Source organism: Anser brachyrhynchus, assembly GCF_964034855.1.
Source record: "Anser brachyrhynchus genome assembly, chromosome: 2".
Lineage (NCBI taxonomy): Eukaryota > Metazoa > Chordata > Aves > Anseriformes > Anatidae > Anser > Anser brachyrhynchus.
In genome coordinates, this window is record NC_137695.1 from 59,402,519 (window position 1) to 59,425,152 (window position 22,634).

General features: G+C 43.3%; 1 protein-coding gene and 1 long non-coding RNA gene across 5 annotated transcripts in view; both read right to left on the reverse strand.

The window, feature by feature from the left end:
- Positions 1-15,130, reverse strand: part of LOC308190428 — a 29,461-nt gene extending 14,331 nt beyond the window's left edge. For 2 of the 3 annotated variants that reach the window (XR_013947183.1, XR_013947184.1), the window contains exons 1-4: positions 11,202-15,130; positions 10,235-10,328; positions 6,549-6,773; positions 6,197-6,381 (exon numbers count right to left, since the gene is read on the reverse strand). This is a non-coding gene — a long non-coding RNA (uncharacterized lncRNA). Of the gene's footprint in view, positions 1-6,196; positions 6,382-6,548; positions 6,774-6,888; positions 7,055-10,234; positions 10,329-11,201 lie in introns of those variants that run through there. The other variant, XR_013947185.1, reaches the window with a different exon arrangement.
- A 4,572-nt stretch (positions 15,131-19,702) lies between these two features.
- BLVRA (biliverdin reductase A) overlaps positions 19,703-22,634 on the reverse strand; it is a 31,649-nt gene continuing 28,717 nt past the window's right edge. For both annotated transcript variants that reach the window (XM_080578360.1, XM_080578361.1), the window contains exon 7: positions 19,703-22,337. In XM_080578360.1, the coding sequence (XP_080434486.1) occupies positions 22,064-22,337 (274 nt within the window). In that variant the 3' untranslated portion in view covers positions 19,703-22,063. The remainder of the gene's footprint in view (positions 22,338-22,634) is intronic.

Below are 22,634 nucleotides of genomic sequence, written 5' to 3' on the forward strand. Positions count from 1 at the left end.
GCTGACGTCATCGCGGGACCTCTCTCAATTATTTTTCAACAATCTTGGGAATCTGGAGAGGTCCCAGTGGACTGGAAGCTGGCAAATGTTGTGCCAATTTTCAAGAAGGGTAAGAAAGAAGACCCTAGCAATTACAGGCCTGTCAGTCTCACATCAGTGCCTGGTAAAATTATGGAGAGGATGATCCTTGAAGTTATTGAAGCGCACCTGGGGGACAATTCAGTCATTGGTCCCAGCCAACATGGGTTCATGAGGGGTAGGTCCTGCCTAACAAATTTGATTTCCTCTTATGATAAGATCACCCATCTAGTCGATCAAGGGAAATGTGATCTTTTTGGACTTCAGCAAAGCTTTTGACACTGTTTCCCATAGGATCCTACTGGACAAGATGTCCAGCATACAACTTAACAAAAACATCATACGATGGATGAGCAATTGGCTGACGGGCAGGGCTCAAAAGGTTGTGGTAAATGGGGCCACATCTGGCTGGCGGATGGTCACTAGTGGGGTCCCTCAAGGCTCCATTTTAGGGTCAGTCCTCTTCAATGTTTTTATAAATGATTTGGATGTAGGACTAGAAGGAGTTTTGAGCAAATTTGCCAACGACACCAAACTTGAAGGAGTTGTGGACTCAGATGAGGGTGGAAAGGCCTTGCAGAGAGATCTGGACAGATTGGAGAGCTGGGCGAACACCAACCACATGAAGTTTAACAAAAGCAAGTGCCGGGTCCTGCACCTGGGATGGGGCAACCCTGGCTATACGTACAGACTGGGCGATGAGATGCTGGAGAGCAGCCCCGCAGAGAGGGATCTGGGGGTTGTGGTTGACAGCAAGTTGCATATGAGCCAGCAGCGTGCCCTGGCAGCCAGGAGGGCCAACCGTAACCTGGGATGCATCAAGCACAGCATCGCTAGTCTGTTGAGGGAAGCGATTGTTCCACTCTACTCTGCGCTGGTGAGGCCTCACATCGAGTACTGTGTGCACTTCTGGGCACCACATTACAAAAAGGACATTAAACTGTTGGAGAGTGTCCAGAGAAGGGCGACGAAGATGGTGAAGGGCCTAGAGGGCCCTTGAGGAGCGGCTGAGGTCACTTGGCCTGTTCAGCCTGGAGAAGAGGAGGCAGAGGGGGGATCTCATCGCAGTCTACAACTTCCTCGTGAGGGGGAGTGGAGGGGCAGGTGACCTATTCTCCTGGTTATCACCAGTGATAGGACCCCCGGGAACGGTGTTAAGCTGAGGCAGGGGAAGTTTAGGCTGGACATCAGGAAGAGGTTCTTCACCGAGAGGGTGGTTGCACACTGGAACAGGCTCCCCAGTGAAGTAGTCACTGCACCAACCCTGTCTGAATTTAAGAAGAGATTGGACAGTGCACTTAGTCACATGATCTAAACTTTTGGGTAGACCTGTGTGGTGCTAGGAGTTGGACTTGATGATCCTTATGGGTCCCTTCCAACTCGGGATATTCTATGGTTCTATGATTCTATGAAATGGCACGTAGGAATAAGCATGGAAGATAATAGGAAAAGCAAGTATCAAGAAGGCGGTGGAAAAGAATAGCGTGCTACTGAGAGGGAGTGTATCATGTTGTGTCCCCTGAAAACTCCTTTTCCTCTGAACTCTATTTCTTTCCTCTCCCTCAGTTTATTATCCCTTCCGGCACTGGTGCTCCAGTTCTGCTCCCTGACTGATCCTGTCTCTGTTGTGACACTAACATTCTGCCTGCTGCTCTAAGCCCATCTTCTCTCTGAGATGTAAGGCCCTTTTCTCCTTTCCCTATATTACCTTAATTGCCTAAAAGACACTCTATCTCTCATCAGCACTTCCAAGCCCATTACATTTCTCATTCTTTCTTCAGGTCTTTCTCCTAAATAAAGGTCTTCCTTTGATAAACACAAATATGCCTCTTTCCAACCCAGACCAAGACATATACTCTTTCTCATTGTTGCCTGACCACTACTTTTATGCAAGCCACTCCAGTTTCAGTTTTTATGCCTTAAAATGACTTCGCCTTCTTCCATTTCTTGAGTACTTCATTTTCTTACCCAATCATCCCACTCATACTTCCCCTCCCACACACTTCCTCTCCTCTTCCAAACCCAGCCCCTGATTCTCCTTCCTACAGGTCCCTTTCTCCCCTCTTCTCTGAGATCTGCCAGCTCTCAACAGTTTTTCTGCCAAATGTTTTTCTCTCTTCACCAAAACCCTAATTCTACCTGCAAATCTCATCTTGCTAGAGCTCACTGGGCCCTTGCTCAGTCACACTCAGCTTTCTTCAAGGTTTTTTGCTGGTATGAGGCCAGCCAGGACATTTATAGTAGCTCATATAAAGAAGCTTCCACTTCATAAATCTCAAAATGATGTTGACAAAGGCTTTTCAAAGGATAAGTGAGTCACTGTTTCTCTGGCACTATTTTATCCCTACCTGCTCTAGGACAGCTGGATCAGCTCATTTGACAAACATAAGAAACCACAGAGAGGATTTGCCTCAGTGGCACCAACAGCAAGCAGTAACGTACAACCAACAGATAAAGAAGATACTACAATAGTAATATCAGTTCAATATGGCATTTTGCAGCCCTTTTTCTTTTGTTCTAGAAACCCCATACATTCTAATAGCATTGAATGTTTCATGTGTTTTCATTTTCTCGATTTGTCTCTAAGCCCCTCCAGCCAAACTGTAAACTTTGCACTCCAACAAACCACATTAAATTGATTAATAAAAGATTATTCTGCTTAAATTTATATATTGCCACAACATTTTAAAAGGATCCTGCACAAATTTAGTCAACGTACTCTGAATTTTATGGTAGGACAAAGATAACAAGCAAATAGACACCAGCAACTGGAGGCAGTAAGCCAGTATAAACTATAAAGGATGTTTGGAGGACTCTGTGTCTGTATTCAAAAGAAAAGGGATTCACAACTCAAAGAAAAGAAAAATCTGACTAAAATAATCCTAGTCCAGTGAATTAAAACACATTACTTCTTTATACTGACCTAATAGTATTCACTTATTTTTTCCATTCAACCTAGAGGTTAAATGCAGTTGTGCTGTGTGTGTGTACAAATACATGTATTACCTGTCTGAAGTGACAGAGCAGAATCTGGTGCCCACAGCACTTAACACTAGCAATTACTAGTCAGAAACAGGATGATTACTGAATTTGCATACAAGCTGAAATAGGATCAATAATTTCAGACTTGCATACCGCAGGGGAAGCTTGCTAGACTGCAAGAAAAATGTCTTATGTGACTAGTGCAGAAAATTGAATTTGCCAATCCAGAGGTAAACTCAAGTAAACTCAAATCAAGGTAACAGGCCAGGAACAGGGCTACCAGACCTCTATTCTGACATTTCCTAGGGCCAAAATAGCACAATTCAGGAGGCAAGGGATATTTAGTAACCCTGGACACATCTCCTTTCCCAAGAAAAGTAACTTAGCACCATCTTGGGTTTACCTAGTTTTGGACAGTGCTCTTGCTGTTAATGATTTCTGGTCACACAGCGGTAATACCAGTGACAAGGATTGTTTCAAGGGGAAATTCATTCTCTTCCAATGTCTGCCACTGGAGGGTGCCTCTTCCCTGAGTCCCCGTCGTGTTTTTCTTTGACTCCTCTAATCTCTCCCCAGCCAGGAGCTCTTCCAGTTTCTCTGAAGCTCTGCTGATTCAGAGTAGCAATGCAGATGGAGGAACGTCTCCCTAGGGAGAAGAGCCAGCTCCCAGTTTGGAAACAGGGGTAATTTTCAGATGTCCTTCTTTTTCCCCCAGGACGAATGGGCATCCATTCTGACCCTTCCTCCTCCCTCTGAGAATATTGTGGCTTTTTTTTTTTTTTCTGTGTCAGAAAATAAACTTTAGTAAATAAATACAATCAATTTAATCCTTGTCCTGGATGAGTCTTCTTGCAAAACACAGCAAACTGCTGCCTCTCCAGGAGTGAAATCTATCATAAACTTGTATTTCGAGTAATACTCTAAATATTAATTCTACTATGGTTTGTTTTGTGTGTGTGTGTTGAAGCTTTTGTTATTGTTGTTGTTTATAAAAGGAGCAAAACACCCTTGAGATTTTGGAAGAAATATGACATCATTTTGTACATTTTTTTTTTCCCCAAACATCTTTTCCACAGACACCCACCCAAACATTAGACCTACCAATTAGAACAGTGTTAAAATTCAGCAATATCTGTTTGGAGAAAAATTATATTCAAAGTGCTGTTGCACATGAAGTTATAGCTGTCTTTCTTTCTTCTTCTTCTTTTTTTTTCTTTTCTTTTTCTTTTTCCCCCATTTAGGTGATTCTCCAGCTTTCCTTCTTTCTTTCCCCCCCCAGTGCCAAGGCAAGTTGTGCTCATAAATGAACATCCCAAAGATCCTAATGTGGGTCTCTGTGCTGAGTCTTGCTTCAAAACTAGGGACTCCTCCCATAAAAGATAATTACAGCTGAGGCTTCTTTTTTTACCCAACTCAAAACCACAAGTATGAGGAAATACAGGTATGCCAGCACCACTCCTCCATCTCATACATCTCCATGTAACACATCTGGAAGGTATTGAACAGATCCAGCCAAACCAAATCTACAAAGGCAATTTTTTTGTCACAGGTCCCAGAGGATTTGCTTTCTGCATAGTCTGAGCTTTGCATCAGTTACAGGCCTTGCCGGAGAGGAGAGGAGAGGAGAGGAGAGGAGAGGAGAGGAGAGGAGAGGAGAGGAGAGGAGAGGAGAGGAGAGGAGAGGAGAGGAGAGGAGAGGAGAGGAGAGGAGAGGAGAGGAGAGGAGAGGAGAGGAGAGGAGAGGAGAGGAGAGGAGAGGAGAGGAGAGGAGAGGAGAGGAGAGGGAAAAACGGAAGGGAAAGGGGAAAGGTGGAAGGGAGAAGGGAAAGGGAAAAGGAAAAAAAATCCCCTACAGCTACTTATGTTATCAACTCAGTCAAATGGCTTTGGGTTTCTAAGGGCTTGGAGAAAAGGGTCTTGGCATTGTATTAGTCAACGAGGAGTCAGAGGTGGCTCAGTGACTTGCCACCTCTCCCTTCAGCACTGAGCTGGACCCGGCTGAGGAAGAGGTGACGGACCTTTCCTTCAGCGCCTGAGCCCTCTGGTGGCTGCTGGACCTTTGCAGGAAAAAGGGTCTGGGGCACATCTTGCCCATGTCAGCCACAGAAGAAGAGCACAGCTGGACACAAAACCCTGGATGATATATATCTGCAGTGATGGGCCAGGAGGAAAGCACCTGGCAGATTGCAAGCTCTGCGAGCATTTTGAATGGAGGTAGAAGTCTGCAGGAGAGGAGTATACTTGATCTGGGAGCTGCAGGAGGGCAAGAAACTTAGAAATCCTTGATGCTACGGTCACTTTACAGAGTACAATGTATGGTTAAGAGGAAATATATCTTTAGTGACTTATAAATACATATGTCACCTATTTAAAATAATGCAAATTGCTAGGACTGAGCCAAATAGTTGCCCTGCTTTTTGATTTTGCTTGGTCTGGGTGACACAAGCAGGAACCATTTTTATGTCTCTTCCCTCTATCAAATTCTAGCTTCCTTTTCTCCTGATTTACCATTTTTTCCAGTCACTGGTGAACAGCAGGCTTGCATTTACAGAGGGGACAAAGGAGGTTTTAGGCACCTCCTCATTGCAGTCCCATTGCCTGGCCCCACACAACAGTGCTGGGAGTCCAGGCCCTCCAGAATATTTTGGTGACAACCAAATGGTGGTGAGTGATAGGCACAAGGAGTCAGAAAGAGGCTGTGATACCTCCTAAGAGCCAGGAAGCCTGAGTCCTCGTCAGCAGCCCTCCCACACCCTGCCCAGGCTCACTGCTGACTCCTGCTCTCCTCCCTCAGGTGGAGTATATCAGTGGTATACAAACAGTATATGAACAGTGGAGCTGCTGTTATACTTCAGGAATGGCAGCAACAGCAGGTGAACCGTTTCCCCTGGTCTAAACTCTTCAAAACCAAACTCCTCACTTACTCTGTAAGGTTTCCAGTTGCATAAACCTGGAGCACAATTGAAGTCAAAGCTGTGTAAAAATCCCACTGCCCAGCTCCATACTCAGCTCCTCACCAGGACCAAATGAAGGGGCATGTCTTAAAGCATCAGGAAAAGCCCATTACAGTGCTGAAGGGATCTTTGAATGAGTATCAGTGGTGATTAAGAGGGGACAAAACAAAGTTATGCCTTACCTGTGACAGTGCCTTTCATATCTGCCAGGCTGCAAGGAAGCATCCAGTTTTTCCAAATATTCCCATGCATTGGTTGCGGGCACATCTGGATGTCTCACACAGAACCTCCCAACCTCTACAAGCTTTTCGTCTGCAGGCAGTGGAAATATCCCAAACACACCAAGCCCCCATACCACACTGTGGGCCTAAGGGACAGACAGAATAATAGCACAATGGGGTCAAAATTCAGACTGCAGGCTAGCCCTCCCCCTGTTTTCCTGACAAAGGTGGTTGATGTATCTCAGGAAGTCCAGCTTTTGGTTCAGCTTTATTTTGGTCTCTCCTCTGTGACTTACATGAGGGTAAGACTTGCCTGTCTTTCTGTAGAGATCCCAATATTTTGGGGAAACTGTTGCTGATGGTTCAGATAGGTTCCTTGTCATGCACTACAGGGCGGACTGCACTTCCATTCAGGCTCGCAGGAAGTCAAGTACCAGTATTGTCTAAAACAGCCATCGTCTTTCCACTAACCAGTGAAATATACCTTCTTGACAGCACTTCCTCTGCAAGTCTTTCCATCTCTTGCCCACAAATCCTGCTAGAAAGAAGATAACATCCATACACTTCATTTTTTAAGTACTGGTAGTCTTCTCGTTACATTTACGAATGCATACCCCACCCCAGATCAAATGTCACAAGATGTAATTCTCTACCTGAACTATACGTACGGCTGAGCCTGGTTTCTGTAAGGGGCTTACCCAAGCCCAGTTCTTCTTCTGAGGTGGCACCACAACCTTGTCCAGCTGCACACCCAACTCTCTCAGCAATTTTATTCATTGACAGGACTTCAGTGCAGGTGCTTACAAATTGCTTCTTCAAGACCTGAGGACTGTCACTGGGGCTGGCAAAGGCAGGTAAGCACATTGCTGTGGTGGGTGAAAAAACACCAAGGAACTCTTTCCCTAACCCTCAGGAGCCCAACTCTCATCTTAGAGATAGCAACCACAGCTAAGCCTTGTGTAGTATTGACAGTGCAATAAATTGCTGCTACTGCACTACTCTCCTTTAAAATTTATCCACAGGTGTTCCATTAAAGTGCACTGGAGAGAAAGACTTGACAGCTGATGGAGTGGGAGTCTGAGGCAGCACAAACAGACTACCAAATGTTTTATCTTCAGCTCGTGGCTCGTAATTCAACTGAACTCTGACATGATAAAAAATAATTGCTGTCCGATGCTTGCTATGAACAGGTGTGGAAGGAGGTGGTGGTCCCCACACCGCCGTCCGAGCTATGAAATCCAGCACCGATTGTTATAAATTACCCTTTTAGCCAGAAAGAATTAGTTTATTGAGTAAGCGATCAGCAAGCAAAACAGCGCTGGGCGGCCTGGGAAGGCGTACCCTCATAAACCTTTTAGTTGGAGCCTAATCAGATGGGGAGATCACTGTCTGGTACAGCAAATAATCACCGCCGGAGGCCCTAGTTTTAAAGTTGCTCTGTGTGACCTTGTGACATGGGGCAAAAATGCAAACATATGCTCTGGTCAACTGAGCTTCTATATGTGCCCAAGCTTTAACCCGGGAAGACCGCATTGTAACGATCCACATGAATACTTTTGTGCCTATTGGGGTTGTGAAACTATTGCTACAGACTGGACTCCTGGAGCTGGAGCAGACAAGTATGTGAAGGTGGGGTATGGGCCACCAGGATGTAACCGTAATTGCAGGTTCATATACATCAATGTAACCCATCCGGAAGACCAAAGGTGGACCCTAGGACTACGTTGGGGAATTAGGTTGCATGAATCCGGAGCGGATAGAGGGGGGATACTACATATAAGGAGAGAAGAAATTAAGACCCCCAACAGGTGGGGCCAAACCAAGAACTATCAGGAAGTGTTTTGACAAAAGCCTCTGAAATGCAAACTACAAATAGCCCTAAGCTACTAGAGGCCATTAACAAATCAGTGGACCGAAAATATGACCATAATGAAGGGATGACTGAGAATAACATGTGGAAAATCATGGATGCTAGTTATTTCTTACTAAATCAAACAAATCCCAACATCCCTAAACCTCGTTGGTTATGCTTTGATATAAGGCCTCCATATTATGACGCTATTGGGGATCTGGGAGAAGCCACCCGTTCACATCACCCCAACCCTCCACAATGCAATTGGGGAAAAGATGTAGGAATAACATTGACGGAAGTAACTGGGAATGGAAGATGTGTAGGTACAATCCCTAGGGAGAAGCTCCATCTATGCAGCAGTATAGAGAAGGTTACACCAGGAAGTAGAGAAAGGTGGTTAATACCTGCAAACAATGCTAGATGGGTATGCTCATCGATAGGTGTTACTCCTTGTTTATCACTTGAACTCTTTAATGTATCCCAAGATTTCTGTATACAAGTGATAATTGTACCAAGAATTCTATACCATTCTGAAGACTATGTATATACACAGCACACAGTAACAGAAAACCACTTAACAAAAAGAGAACCAATCACGGCTATAACATTGGCAACGTTAATAATTTTGGGAGGTACCGGGGTGGGCACTGGAGTTGCCTCTCTGGTCAGACAGAGTCAGGAGTTCACCTCCCTACGTGTGGCCGTAGATGAGGACTTAACTCGAATTGAACAGTCAATCACTTCCCTAGAAAAATCGGTACGATCACTATCAGAGGTTGTTTTACAAAATCGTAGAGGATTAGATCTGGTGTATTTACAACATGGTGGATTATGTGCCGCCTTGAAAGAAGAATGCTGTGTATATGCAGACCATACTGGAGTAGTGAGGGATACAATGATGAAGCTTAGAGAAGGATTAGAGAAAAGAAAATGAGAATATGAGGCTAAACAGAATTGGTACGAATCTTGGTTTAATTATTCACCCTGGCTTACAACGTTACTGTCGACAATAGCGGGACCCTTGTTGTTACTAATATTGAGCCTAACTTTTGGACCATGTATTCTTAATCGTGTAATTGCGATTGTAAAAAACCGTTTAGAGGCAGCACATTTGATGCATATTAGTGCCAAATGCGAATCCATGACCACGAATGAAGATGCTGAATCTCTAACACTCAGCAGACTGGCATACCAGGAATTAATGAACAAAATAACTAACTAGAAGAAAAAGGAGGGATTGTGGTGTATGAGGCATGTTTGTTCATTATTTCCCATGGGTATTGTGGAGTATGAGGCATGTTTGTTCATTATTTCCCATAGCTATATTAAGAAGGAACAAAGGGAGTCGCCAGGTGGCTGTAAGGACCTTGAGGCTCCCTGCCTGTTGCTGTCTGGGGCGGGTAGTTGAGAGAACTTTGTGTAAATACTATAACTGCAAAATTTGATAACCCACCTGTCCTATCTGAAGACAAAACAGCATGACCGGCTACAGAGGGAAAACATCATGTACCACGCAGAGGAAGACTACGGCCTTCATCCGTGCGACCACCAGAAGGACCAGAGACGACCCCCTAGCAACAGTCGACGCAGCCGTAGTAGCAGGAAGGGGGGCTACGTAACCCCAGAAGAACTGGGTGATATAAGGACTGTGAAAACGGGGGGGGGGGGGGTGTGGGCCGTTTGGAGGAGCATGGACTCCCAGGCCGCCCAGCACTGTTTTGCTTGCTGATCGCTTACTCAATAAACTAATTCTTTCTGGCTAAAAGAGTAATTTATAACACCGATGACGGCTAGCGGTCTCAATGGAGAACACTGCAGAAAAATGTAAATCAAAGAGATTTAGAACTCTGATTCTAATTGGGAATTAAGGCAGGAAGGCAAAGCAGCTCAATTTAAATAGCAGGCTTTAATCCTGCATTGAATATGCACTCTGTACTTACTCCATAAACCAAAATTGAACTGCATCAGTGAATAACCACTGAAGACAACCCAGGTAACTTCTGTGTAAAATTTACTTTTCACTTATCTTTCAATATGCAGAAAGATATAATACAAGGATGCAAATGCTCACATAACCTAAAATGTATGCATTCAGATTTTTACTGATAAAACTTTATAATCTTATAAAAATGACATTTCTTACTTACCGAGCTATTAAATACTTTGCTCCTGATTTGCTTTGGATGGCAGGTGGACTTTTCTATTTCATAAAGGTAGTAATGCAAAACTATGTTGAATATACTGAAAAAAGAAGAAAAATGGTAAATTTATCCTTAAAATGTACTGTATTTAGAATTGTTTTATTACTAAGAAATCTGGGGTAGGTGAACAGGAGTCTAAAGATTTTCAAACTGTTTGATAACACCTCATACCTAGTTTGTAAGCACAGGGTCAAAGAATCAAACAGGTATTCCTGCTTTTTAAACTTCCAGGCATTTTGTTTATTATTATTTAATTATACTTTGGAGCAAACTACCTTGAAATAAACACAGTAACATGAACAAACCAGTCTTTGAGAAGTTAGGGCTATAAAAAGCTATTTTATCAGCAAACTATTTTATCAGCTGTTTGTTCAGCAAACTCTGGCCCCAGTCATTCTGTGAAGAGATTCCCACAGTTTCAGCAATTTCATCTTACACTTATGTAGCAAAAATGCGTTGCTTTATTGATTGTTTTCAGCACATTACTTTAATATAGTAGCTATAGGCATTGAATTTGTATTTGAAATGCAATTTTGACTAGATTCGGTTTTTAATTTTTTTTGGTTTTAATAAAATCTGATTTAACTTGTGACTATTTTTGTCTACAATCCCTGAAGTACAAACATTGAGATGCCTTGGAAAAAGAAATCTCACGTGGTGGGGCTCAATCCTGGGAAAGCATCTATCAGTCTTCCAAATGGATCTGTTTCTTACTTGCTGCTTCATTAAAGCAGAATATTTTCTTACAAAGAAATAGAGTCTGCACTGAATGACAAAAACACTGGTCTGTGAAATTTGTGCTATACTTGACTTGGAATGATCTGAGAAAAAGAAATAAAACAAGCTGTTATGAATGAGGTAAAGCACAGATGTTACTTTGCATTTTACAGATCTCAATACTATTCAAACTCACTGTTTGCATCCACAAAACGTTGTCCAGAAATTCTGCTTTCTCCCAGTCTGGAGAGAAGTAAATTCAGGTGCTACAAAATGGAATTATTCTTCTGCCAGCTCTGCTCCAGGCTCCCATTTGGTTGGCATTTATTTGCTGGGCTCTCTACAACAGCAAGATGAACAACTTGGTTCTATTTCTGCATCTGCACAAGTCCACTGAACACCTTCCTCCAATAATTCCCCTCCTCTGTGCTGATGGGAGCAATTTTATCGCATCTTCAGTCAACAGGTGTCCCTCCAGCTTCTCTTTTCCCTCTGGCTTTGATGGGTTAGTGGTGCAGTTTCTCCAAGAGGGTCAGTCCTACGTGGAATTCAGGTGGACAAGTACCAATTGCCAAACAGTTCAACAGACTCACCGTTGCTTTGTGCTTCATTCAAAGATGTGGCACACTTCAATGTGGTTGCCCTCTGTACTCTTTTGCACAAATAGCAATCTACACGAGACTTAAGTTATGAAGACTGTTTGCTTCAGTCTGAATGAAATGATCAGTCAAAAAGAAAATAGCTGCAAGACATCGCTTAAAACAATCTTGTTCCCTGACATGAATGGCTAAAAGCAGACAGGCAGATGAAATCGTGATTATTTAATGTGGTAAGAATCAGCAGGATATGTTCCCAGGATAGTCTGAGATGTTGGCATATCTTAGTTTATGTCCTGAATTTCCAAAAGATCAGAGCTGCATTGATAACGAGACATTACACTGCCAGTAATAACTACCTGACTATGATTTACTGCGGTTTTCTGCCTAATAAACAATCTTTAATGTATTCAGTGACCACAGCATTGTGAGTGACATCTTATTATAAGCTGTTGCAAAATGAATATCAATGCACAAGAAATCTTTTCAGCTACATATGCAGAGGTTACATCAACCTTGTGGTGTATTTTACTGATGTTACTAAGCGTAAAGCTAAAATATTCATTATACATTATTACAATGATTTAGCTTTCCCTGTTTTATCTTTTCCCCATATGCCTCTGCTATAACAACTCCTCACACTCCATACCAACTGTTCACTGCTTTGTACCAGGGCTGGCAACTTAAATCTGTATAAAATGCACTTGAAGAGAATAAATAGGTCTACACATGATGGAGTAAGAAAATAGTCAGGCTTGTACTCAGTACTCTGTAGTATTCATGATGCTAGAGATCAAGCTCTAGTTTAAATTTTAATTGCAAAACTCAGATGCTTACACAATGTCATAGTTAGAGTGTAAGGCTTGCCTCTGATAGAGCAGCATGGCCATCAAAATTCATGTAGTCACGAAAGGCACTGCTTCTTCCCTCAGAAGATGACTTTAGTAAAACAGTTAAAAAGAGAAGGTACAAACCCTGCTGTGTAAATGGTGATAAGCAGAAGTCAAAGTGACAGTGATCAGCCCAATCCCATGCTGAGTCCAGAGCAAACCACATGGAAATATCCAAATTCTCCACTTCAGGCTTTCCAAACCCAGAAGACAAGCCATTACGACTTGAAACTTTCTGGTAGGAACTTAGCATGCACAAAAAGAGGACATGATGTCCTGGTGAAACTCTGCTCGCTGCTCCTGGCTGGGTTTCCACCATTCCCCGTTTTCACGGTGAGGTGTAGCTCCTGCCCACAGCCCCAGAAAGTGGAGGTGGTGCTTTGCCTTCGCCTTCATCTCGCCTCCTTTCCCAGAGGTGAGTCGTGCCATGGGCTGGCAAGGAGGAACACCTTCAGATGGCTGCTAAAAGGGACGTGGCTCTGCTAAAATGCAAGAGAAAGCAAGGTACATGTGAGGAAGGTCTGTATGAAGAACGGACAAAGGGCTGGGAGCCTTTCTGTATGAGGCTGTATGCCTTTCTCTGTGACTGATGTCAACCATCTACGTGGACACTTACACTCATTCAAAGCACCTCTGGTAGGACATCAAGGAGGAGATCAAGAGCTTGGGATATGGAACTGAGTCCCTGAGGCCAGTCCTCTGTGACAGCTCACCAGGTATGGAATAATTGCTGAAGGTGACTTATTGAGAGTAAAGGTATGTCCAGATCTTAAAAGAAGGTACAGCATTGAAGAGAATTCCAGGGTGAGATGCAGCAGATATGCAAGGAATCTGTTCCATGATAGTCCCCTCGGCAACATAGCCTGCAACCTTAGGTATTGGTGACACCAGGGAGCTTGGTGTGCTGACTCCAAGAGAAATAGCACGGAGGGTGGGAAAGAGTGAAGACACCACAGCCAGGCTCTGCTATCACCACAGGGATGGGGAACTTGATGGTATCATGGGACTGATAAACTGCACAGCCAGCCCTGAGGTGGCAGTTTTCTCATTTTTGTCAAAATCATGTCCTCTGGGTGAACTTTGCTCGTTATAATCTCATTATAATGCCAAAACACACCTCCAGCCAAAAGGCTACCTGCCTCCAAGGTGTGACCACCCCTCACTGAGTGAGCATGTGCTCTGAATTTCTCTGATCAAAAACAAAAACATGAAAACAAAACTTTAAACAAAAGCATGAAAATTTTATACCGATCATAACAAAGACAGGTGTGACTAGAGTCGCTCAAGCTCCACCTAAAAGTAAGAAAATAGTATAAAAATGGCTCAAGAGAAGACAAATGGCACATTAGGGAAGATACTATTGCAGACAAGTCGGGAGGACATTGCTGGCTTCTGGGATTTGTCAATGGGCTGAACCTCTCTTCACCCCTGTAGGGATGCCTATCAATTGAGATTGGTTATGCTGAGTGCTTCCCTGGGAAACCTAATGTTTTCTATAGAGTTGTTTCATAAGTTAACTCATTTGCAGATGGCTGTATTAGTTACATTCTTGGTATTTGCACGTGCTTTGCAGACAGTGTATTTTTCACCGGCAATCCAAAAGAAGCTGTACTCCTGTTGCTTCAACAAACTGCACCAGCCATTAATCTAGTAGTCTGAAGGTGTATTGTGCTATTTGTGCATCTGTGATTGTGGTAATTCAACATATTGAATATGACTGGACTTGTAGTGCCGAACTGGACATCACTCAGAACCTAAGCCCAGCTGCCCCAGCCCCTCTGATATCTGAGGACAAGCTGGAATGCAAGGGGGGTTTAGTTCTTGCCAGACTTCTTTACCCTTTAATGCAACACGATGTAGTAGGTAGATGCCCAGTACAGAAGGATCCACGACACACCCCCTGTGCAAGCCCTTACTCACTTCAAAATGCAACAAGAACCTCCCAATACGTGACAACAAACATCGCACCAGACACGACAGCAACTCCCAAGAGATGATGACCTACCAGCCAAGGAAAGCAGGCTTGCCTGCAAGAGAAATTTGAGCTCATGAGTCTTGTCTGTCCTCCTTTCTCTTATTTTATTTCAAAAACCCTCCTGCTCCTCCTCAGTACAGGAAAAGGTGCCTCCACAAGAAGAAAACATTAGCGCAGAGCAGGCAAATTACAGTGGGGCTTTTTACCCATCAGAAATCAATGGATCACCTACAGAGAGGTGCACTTAGTGGGGTTTAGGTCCTTGAAATTATTTTCATCAGAAAATTACAGTTTTAATTGCACTTAAGACATTTCATCCATAAGCACCAGAAAAAAAAAGGTTATTTATGTTGTCAGAGTTACTGTCCATCAAGAAATGTAATGCCCCCTACTCTATTTTTTCCTTTTTGCTCTTTCTTTCTTCCTTGATGTGGGAGTGCTGGTGAAGTGTCAACCAAGAGTCACAACTTGGTCTCTTGGCTCCTCTCTCTACACTAGAATCCATCCCTCTAGCTGCTGGCCAGATTTTTGAATACAAAAGCCATGATGTCAGAAGATAATAAGAAAAGGCTTTCCATGTGAAGCATTGGAAGAAACGTACTGCCTTCGATGGTTTCTCACACTGGAAGGACTGCAGAGCACATACTGCACAGAAGAACTCAACAGACTTGACCATCTCAGGGCTGTCTGCAGCTGTAGCCCTGTAGCCCATAATGCTATGCACCAGAGAAAAAAAGTAGGGATATTTGCAGAGCACATGCCTCTTGTGGCAAGTTCACTGGTACAGAATAGACCAAAAAAAAAAAAAACAAAAAAAAACATCTAAGCATACTGCTTGAGCTACACAAAAATTCATTATTTTCCTGCGAAAAACACTTTTGCATCAGAGAAGCTCTTTGGAGCTCTTCACTTCTCTGATAAGTGAAATCAAGGACATTCCAAAATGATTCATGAGTGTGTAGCCTGGCTACAGCTGACAATAGGGTGACTGTGCCTTGACAGGCTAGGAAGACAGGCTGAAAGATGAGCTCCTAATGAAATCAAGCTCAAAAGCAAAAGTAGAGAAAGCTCTAACACCTGATAATTTAACATAGAAAAACTTACACTGTAACTCCATATGGAAGTGCTCTGGTGCACAATGATGTAATAAAATGGGTATCTGTAGCAAAACATATATGAGCAATGGTCTCATGAGCACACAGAGGTGAGGGTACAACAGCAGGACATGGCATTACAAGGGAAGCAAATGTATTTACACAGCAGGTTTGCAGCAGAGGGGGATTGCACTATGCAAAGCAAAAAAGCATGCCCAGCAAGAGGGAAGATACACATGAAAAACTACATATAAATGAATCCTGCCCAAATGCCCTGCATCTAGACTAACAGAGAAGCTCAGCGCGTAGAGCACAGAAACAGTGACACAGATGGCTTGGGTCTATTGGGTTTCTACCATAGGACAAAATAAGGTAAAGTCAGTGATAAGGCATTTGTAACTCAAATCTTAACAGGTCCTGAAGAAATTGCCTTAACATTCAAAATCTGGATGCAAACAGACTTCATCAGAGTGAAAGGAAAAGTCTAAACATTCACACTATGTGAACAAGACTTAGGTATTTATACATTCCTCATATGCAAAAATGCTATGTTGAAATGCAGGTACAGTCAAAGACAGAAAAATGTCAGAATCTAGACCTTTTTTATAATAAATGTGTATTTTGCACCAGTACTATAAAGAAAAGTCTTTTTAAATTAAAAAAAAAAAAAGGAAGAAGAAAATGTGTCCTCATTCATGTAAAATGTTACTGAATCTTTGCATAAAGGAGACATTTCAACTTACAGCACAATGGTATATTTTTGAAAGGGCAAAGGAGTCATTGGTGTTAGATCAAAAAGAATAATACAGGTGCAATTTGGTCAGGGGGACAGAGGAGGAGAGAGAGAGAGATGCAAGCATCTCCTTAGGAACTACGCAAAAGCATACTGCTGCCTACCCAGCCTAGGCCATCAGCGTTAAATCCTTACACCAAACACATTCCTCGAGCAAACAGACAGACACTGCCACATCACAAAAGACAAACAGTTTAGCTGCTTTCACAGTCACAGGCTTTCTCTCAGGGAACTCATCAAGGTGACATGCAAAGCGAAATGTAAAACCAAACTCTGTTGGTGTGCCGCTTCCTAAATTTCGGGCAGAGACTCTCTGAATTAGAGAAAAAAAATAATAGTTCACCCACTGCTTCTCACTAATACAGAACTATCCCTGGTATATTTATTTGCTTCTGGACTTTTAGAAGTCCCAAGTGATAGATTACTCACAAAGGAACATTATTCCTGACAATGAGATCTGCTGTGCTTTTCTCAACTTCCTGCTAATGTTTAACCTAACATTTTAGAATTAATTTTACTTATCTGTTGCTTGAGTAACACCTACGCACTAAGCACCAGAAAGCCCTAATTCAGTGAATTATTTGTTCATTACATTCAGGCAATCTGGCTGTTTTAGAGACAAGTTACTGTGTTCTTTGTAAGGTAACCTTTATTAGGGAAAGCAGTGACTCACTGGACAGCAGGCAGGATGGCATGACACACTACGTATGGCAGACAGTAATGTCAGTAGGCAGACTGTGACATTGGCAGCAGTGACAAAACCAAAGTCAACTCACACTAAATGTGATCTAGGATGCCTTGAGTATGAAGTTTTAGATAAGTTTTTTGAAGTAGTAACGAATACTAAATAAATTATTTTCATTAGACCAAGACACATTTAATTGAAAGACCTAGAAGGTGTATCTGTAAGCTATTATTTTAAGCTCTTGATTACGGCACTTTGGACTTTAATTATTGTTTTGAAGTTTCCCTCCTCATTTATCTGCACATGGCTGGACCCCAGTAAGGTGTGCTTCTTGTCCAAACGTGGAAGACAAGCACTAGGCACTGAGCTCTGCTAGCTGTAACACAGGCAGAGTTCCCACAGCTTCACAAGCATCGCTACACGACAGCCCCATGACTCCTGAGCCTTATGTTGAAGGGTGGTCAAGGTGAGAAAAAAGCTATTGATTTTAACCAGCTTGGGCCAGCAGGAAAGCAAAAGCCACTATTTGGAAGCTGTGTTTTGGCTCCCTTTGCTGCCCAACTGGTAAATGTAAATAGGGAAAAGCTACTATTGATACTGGCAGGTTGAGGTGGCGGGCTAGGAGCCAACCAGGCACTTTGGGCTGACCCGTGGGTACGTCTGCCTGGCCTCACATCACTGAGAAGCAGCACACATCTGTTCAGATGAAATTACACCACAGGCCAGCCCTTTGTAGTACGCGAGGTAGCTCACCCAGAGTTGGCTCAGGGATTTTGTGCAGTATCACGCTGCACTGCATGGACACCTCCTGTCTTCCCACTGCAAGAGTTGGTTCTTCTGAGTTACAGCTCACCTTTGCACTGATTATAATACCTGTGCCGCATCCCTTCTGTGAACAAACATACAAATGGGTCTGTCAACAGAGTCGTGTAACATCATTTAATCAAGCTTCTACAGATATGTTTACAGCCCTTAAAGCTAACCAAGTATCTCACTTTCTTTGTCAAAAGTCTGGAGTTATTTTGCTGGAGATGCTTAGCTTCCTGGTGTTACACGCTACTCCTATTGCACAGAACATACCAAGTACTCTGAGGAGCAGTGAATATACTGCATGAAGCACATTAGCACACAGTTCTGAGAGTCCTACTGCAGACACCGTGACGGAGTCAGGCTCCCAGCCTGGACTGCCTTTGGTGGGTCACTCACCAGCAAATTGTGAGGGGGCCCAAGGCCCCAGACCATGCTGCCAACCTGAAGGGATCAAACATCTTGAGTGAGAGCTGAAAGTATCTGTACAGTTCAGTCTCTGCAACCCTGGCCCTTATGCAGACTGCTGAAGGGCCTGCAACCCCCAACATGCTTTCTGTAACAGCATTGCAGTTTTACGCAGACGCCATACATACTATCCGCCTTAAAACAGCCAGTTTTGACATACTAGGACAATTTTAAATGTAGCTCTGTTCTGCACAGAGCTACATTGCCTTCCCCCTTGCCTTCCCTCTTCCTTGTCTGCTGATCTGCTCTGGGGCTCCTGCCAACAACCTCCTCGTAAATAATGCCATCTCAAGCAGCCCCTGCAGTGTCCCCCAACCCTCTTCGCCTCCCCCCATCCCACCTCCCATGCAGCTATACTGCTGCTGATAGACCTCAGCAATCACAGGCATGCCGGACCCTGCCCCCAGTCCACATGCTCTCATAAACACTTGATCTAAAAATCACACCTTTCTTTCTCTCTTGACCAGACTTTCCTGTGCTGCTTAGTGAGACCTCATATTATAGCTTATTTGCTCTTTGGAAATTTTCCATTTGCCTTAACTGTCTGAAAACCCATTTGGATCAAACCATCTCTTCTGCGTTTCAGCTAACGTGTTGTTCAGGTCACAGGTGTTGACGTTAGTGACTCCACATCTCTCATCTGCCAGTGGCAAGCTCTGGCCCTAACGCAGGCTTCCACCTTCACATAGGAAGCATCTTTCAACAGAGCACTTTCTGTAACAACTCCGTAACATCAAGTAGAGTTAACAAAGCGTACCTGAACAGACTTCCTAGAGCGTGCTGCAGGATCAGAGACATTTCCAACAGAAACAGCAGAAAGCCAGATACAAAGAATGTGATACATGAACCTTCCCATCGCATACCTCATACTTACCTTTTCATACTCCTATAAGCTGGCTGACTTCAGATTGTGCCACATACTATCTGAGAAACTCTTCTGATAGTGTTTCTACTACTATCAAGCTATTTATTGAACCGCAAGGAAACCCCTTTCAAAACCCATTTCAGATTATACTTATGAAACTCCAAAAGGTCACTCAAATGCACCAGTTTTTGAATAGGAAACTGCAAGTGTCCACCTGGGATTTAAATTTTCCTGCCCTTATGGGCAGGAGTCAGACCGGGACTGGACAGGCAGGAATTTTGTGGGAGGGATCACAAGTTGAGCTAAGGTCACCAACCCCAGGATGCTTGTATTCAAAACTTTGAAACAGGAGAGGGAGACAGCTGGGGGTTTTAGAAGAGGATCACAGCGTGGTAAGTCGCTGGCAGGACTTCACAGGGCTTGAGGAGTGAAAGGAAGGAAAAGAACCGGTTCAGGCAGAGACATTTTCAGCAGTGGGACAATGGGAAATGCTAATGAAGGACAACGGGAACTAAAAGGAACGATTAAGAGCTCCAATCCTTTTATTGGTGCATTTGACATCTACTTAAACACTATATACGTTTGAAGCTTGACATCCAGTAGCTCTTGTATACAAACCATGGCGGTACATTAGCAAATTCACAGTGCCGAAGAAAAAGCAATTTAACACTCCAGGGTCCCAAGTGCAGAGCAGACAGCAAGGCAAGCCGGATCACTGGGAGGAACGGTGGGGATGGAGGAGAGCACAGATACCCAGAACCTGCCTCCACTAGCTCAAATTAAACAGCTAATTTCCCCAGGCACTCGCGACTGAAACAGGCATCTTCCGGAGGATGATTCACTGCATGGTTATGCTGCTGCTCTACAGAACTCCCATGAATTTATTCTTTATTCCTTGGAGGAATACAGTGCTCTACAGCCCTCGCCAGTAACTGCAGAGTGGGCCCAGGGAGCCTTGGGGGCCAGTTTTTGTGCTTACAGATGGGGAGCACGACGTCTCCCTTCCCTTTGCCATCCCTCCCTGACTACCCGTTGTGAATTGGCAAGTGGTATTCACCCCACATTCACAGCCAAGGAGTCTGTCAAGAAACAGGAAATCTTGTGTGCTGCCACACACAGCAGATACACATACACAGCAGATTTTAATTTCACTTTGATCCAATATGGACTTTTTGTATTTTGCCATGAATGCCATCGGAATAAAATCCTTCCCACTCGTACAGCATCAGGTCTGCCCAGGCAATGTCCATTACACTGGTAAAGAAGTCGCTGTGAATGCTCAGGAAGGTGTGTCCCTTTGGGTGAACAAGCACACGGTCTGCCTGCACAGATCTGCTGGCGACCCACAGGGATTTCAAATCCACTGGAGTCAGTAAGAGGCTTTTCACTGATTTTAACAGATAGAAAAGATTTAAACAAATCTCGTATGCATCTCATATGCATTCCCATATCAAGCTCTAACTGCTCCTAAAATCTGATTTGGAAAAAAATTGCAGTCTTTCCTTCCCCATATCAAACTCTAACTGAACTATAACCAACTTCTGAATGAACATGATTGAAATAAAGGAAGACCTTTTTCCATCAGTATTGAGTGGTTCTAATTATGTATACATTCATAACACATACGCTCCCTCATTAAAAATTGCTGAAGTGATAATGTAGAAAAGACGTGATGATTGTGTGTTTGAAAGAACAACTGTGCAGACCAAAGTTTGCTGCTATATTAATAGAGCATAGGCAGATGCTGTAATTAGAAAGTAAAAGGCAAACAGAAATCGTTAATAGCTTTGTGCACTGCTTAGACTCCTCCTTAAAGTTTTTCATTAGGAAAATGACAGAGTCTTCATATGTGACACTGGGACTACTGTAAAATGCTAAACACCCATCCTCGCAGGTGTGATACTCCATAATTGCATGGCTATATTTGCAAATTGCTCCATTTTTTACAGTTCTACTATAATTTTATCACTATTTTTAATGAATTTTACTATTTCCAGGAGCACATTAGTTATTTTTTCTTAATACCAGGATGCGTATTATTTTTAGGTGAGATTCATTCATATGCTGAATTAGACACACACAAATGAAGGACAATGACATGCTCTCTCCAGTACCAAAAAAAAAAAATCCACTGTGACTTGTGACAAAATACAGGAGAAAGTAGGCAGGTGATGCATTTTTTAGTGTACTGTTCCAATCTCTGCTGGAAAAAGACTTCTGTGTTGGCACAGGGCACCAGAGAAATTGAGTGAGTGAACTCAACATGGCATCTGTTAAGAGACTTACTTACTCTATGCTGGTTTGATACCAGCGTAGATTCTATTTGAAGGCAGATGATTCCCAATGTGGAAACAAACAAACAGGTACAACTACTAACTAGGGCAAAACCACAAAACATTTCAGGGCATCTGGAAGAAAAGGTCAGGACTGTGGTGGCACAAGTTCAAGAGGTGGAAAACTCATCTAAAACTTCATTCTAGGTAATGTTACATGTCTCTCATTTTCAGACATACCTAAATAGAGGAGAAAAAATCCACAGGAAGGAAAATCATGTCAAGTATTTGCAGTCCTCCAAGATCTGCTCTCAGGGACATTTCCAACTGAATTGATTGGGAGCAACCACAAGAAAGCTTGCTGCTGCTAGGTTCCTACCTGCCTGTAAGGACAGCAATGCATTGGAGCAGGGTAACATGTTGTTTTGTTCCAGTAAACAGCAGAAGGCACAGGGTATGGCCCAGGCTCTCCAGCCCACACAGAGAGCCTAGGTATCACATCTAGTCAAAGAGAATGTAATGAAACAGAAACAGCAACTGCTTGATGGCAACACTGAGCTCTAGACCTAAAGCTTTCCCGTCTGCCCCATTCCTCCTTCTGTAAGAGTGGCCTTAGGAACAGATTTTCTCTGGCTGTTCACAGTGCTGCTGGATTGTCTCAGCAAGGTCAAGACACCGCAAAATTCGCCATTTCTCGGCAGCCAGCTCCTCCTTGGATACCTGGCCCAGCAGTTTTTTGGCAAAGAGGTTCTGATCCTGCATGAAAAGACCCACAGCAGACCTTGGGGCTTGAGGGAAGTTCTCCAGACAACCACTGGTGAAACAGAAGTTGATTTTCTTTTCACGTCTCATCCCTGGTCCTCTTTCTTCAATCCAAGTCAGAGGTCTAGCGTGGAGAATCAGAGAAAGAAAAGAGTACTTATGAAAAAAATGAATCAACAGTTCTACTCTAAGCCTGTTTCTCAGTATTTACAAAAAATGCCCTAATAAATTTTTAAATTTCTGTCATTTTATGTTCAAATTAACATGTTCTTACCAACATTTCTTGTGATTATGGAGCTGAACTCCAGGTAACAGTCTTAACTCTGCCACTGCTTAATGCCATGGCTTTCAGCACACCACTTAAGCTCTCTCCATCTCTGTTTTCCCTATGCACAAGGTGTAGACAGCAGTCTCTAGCCAT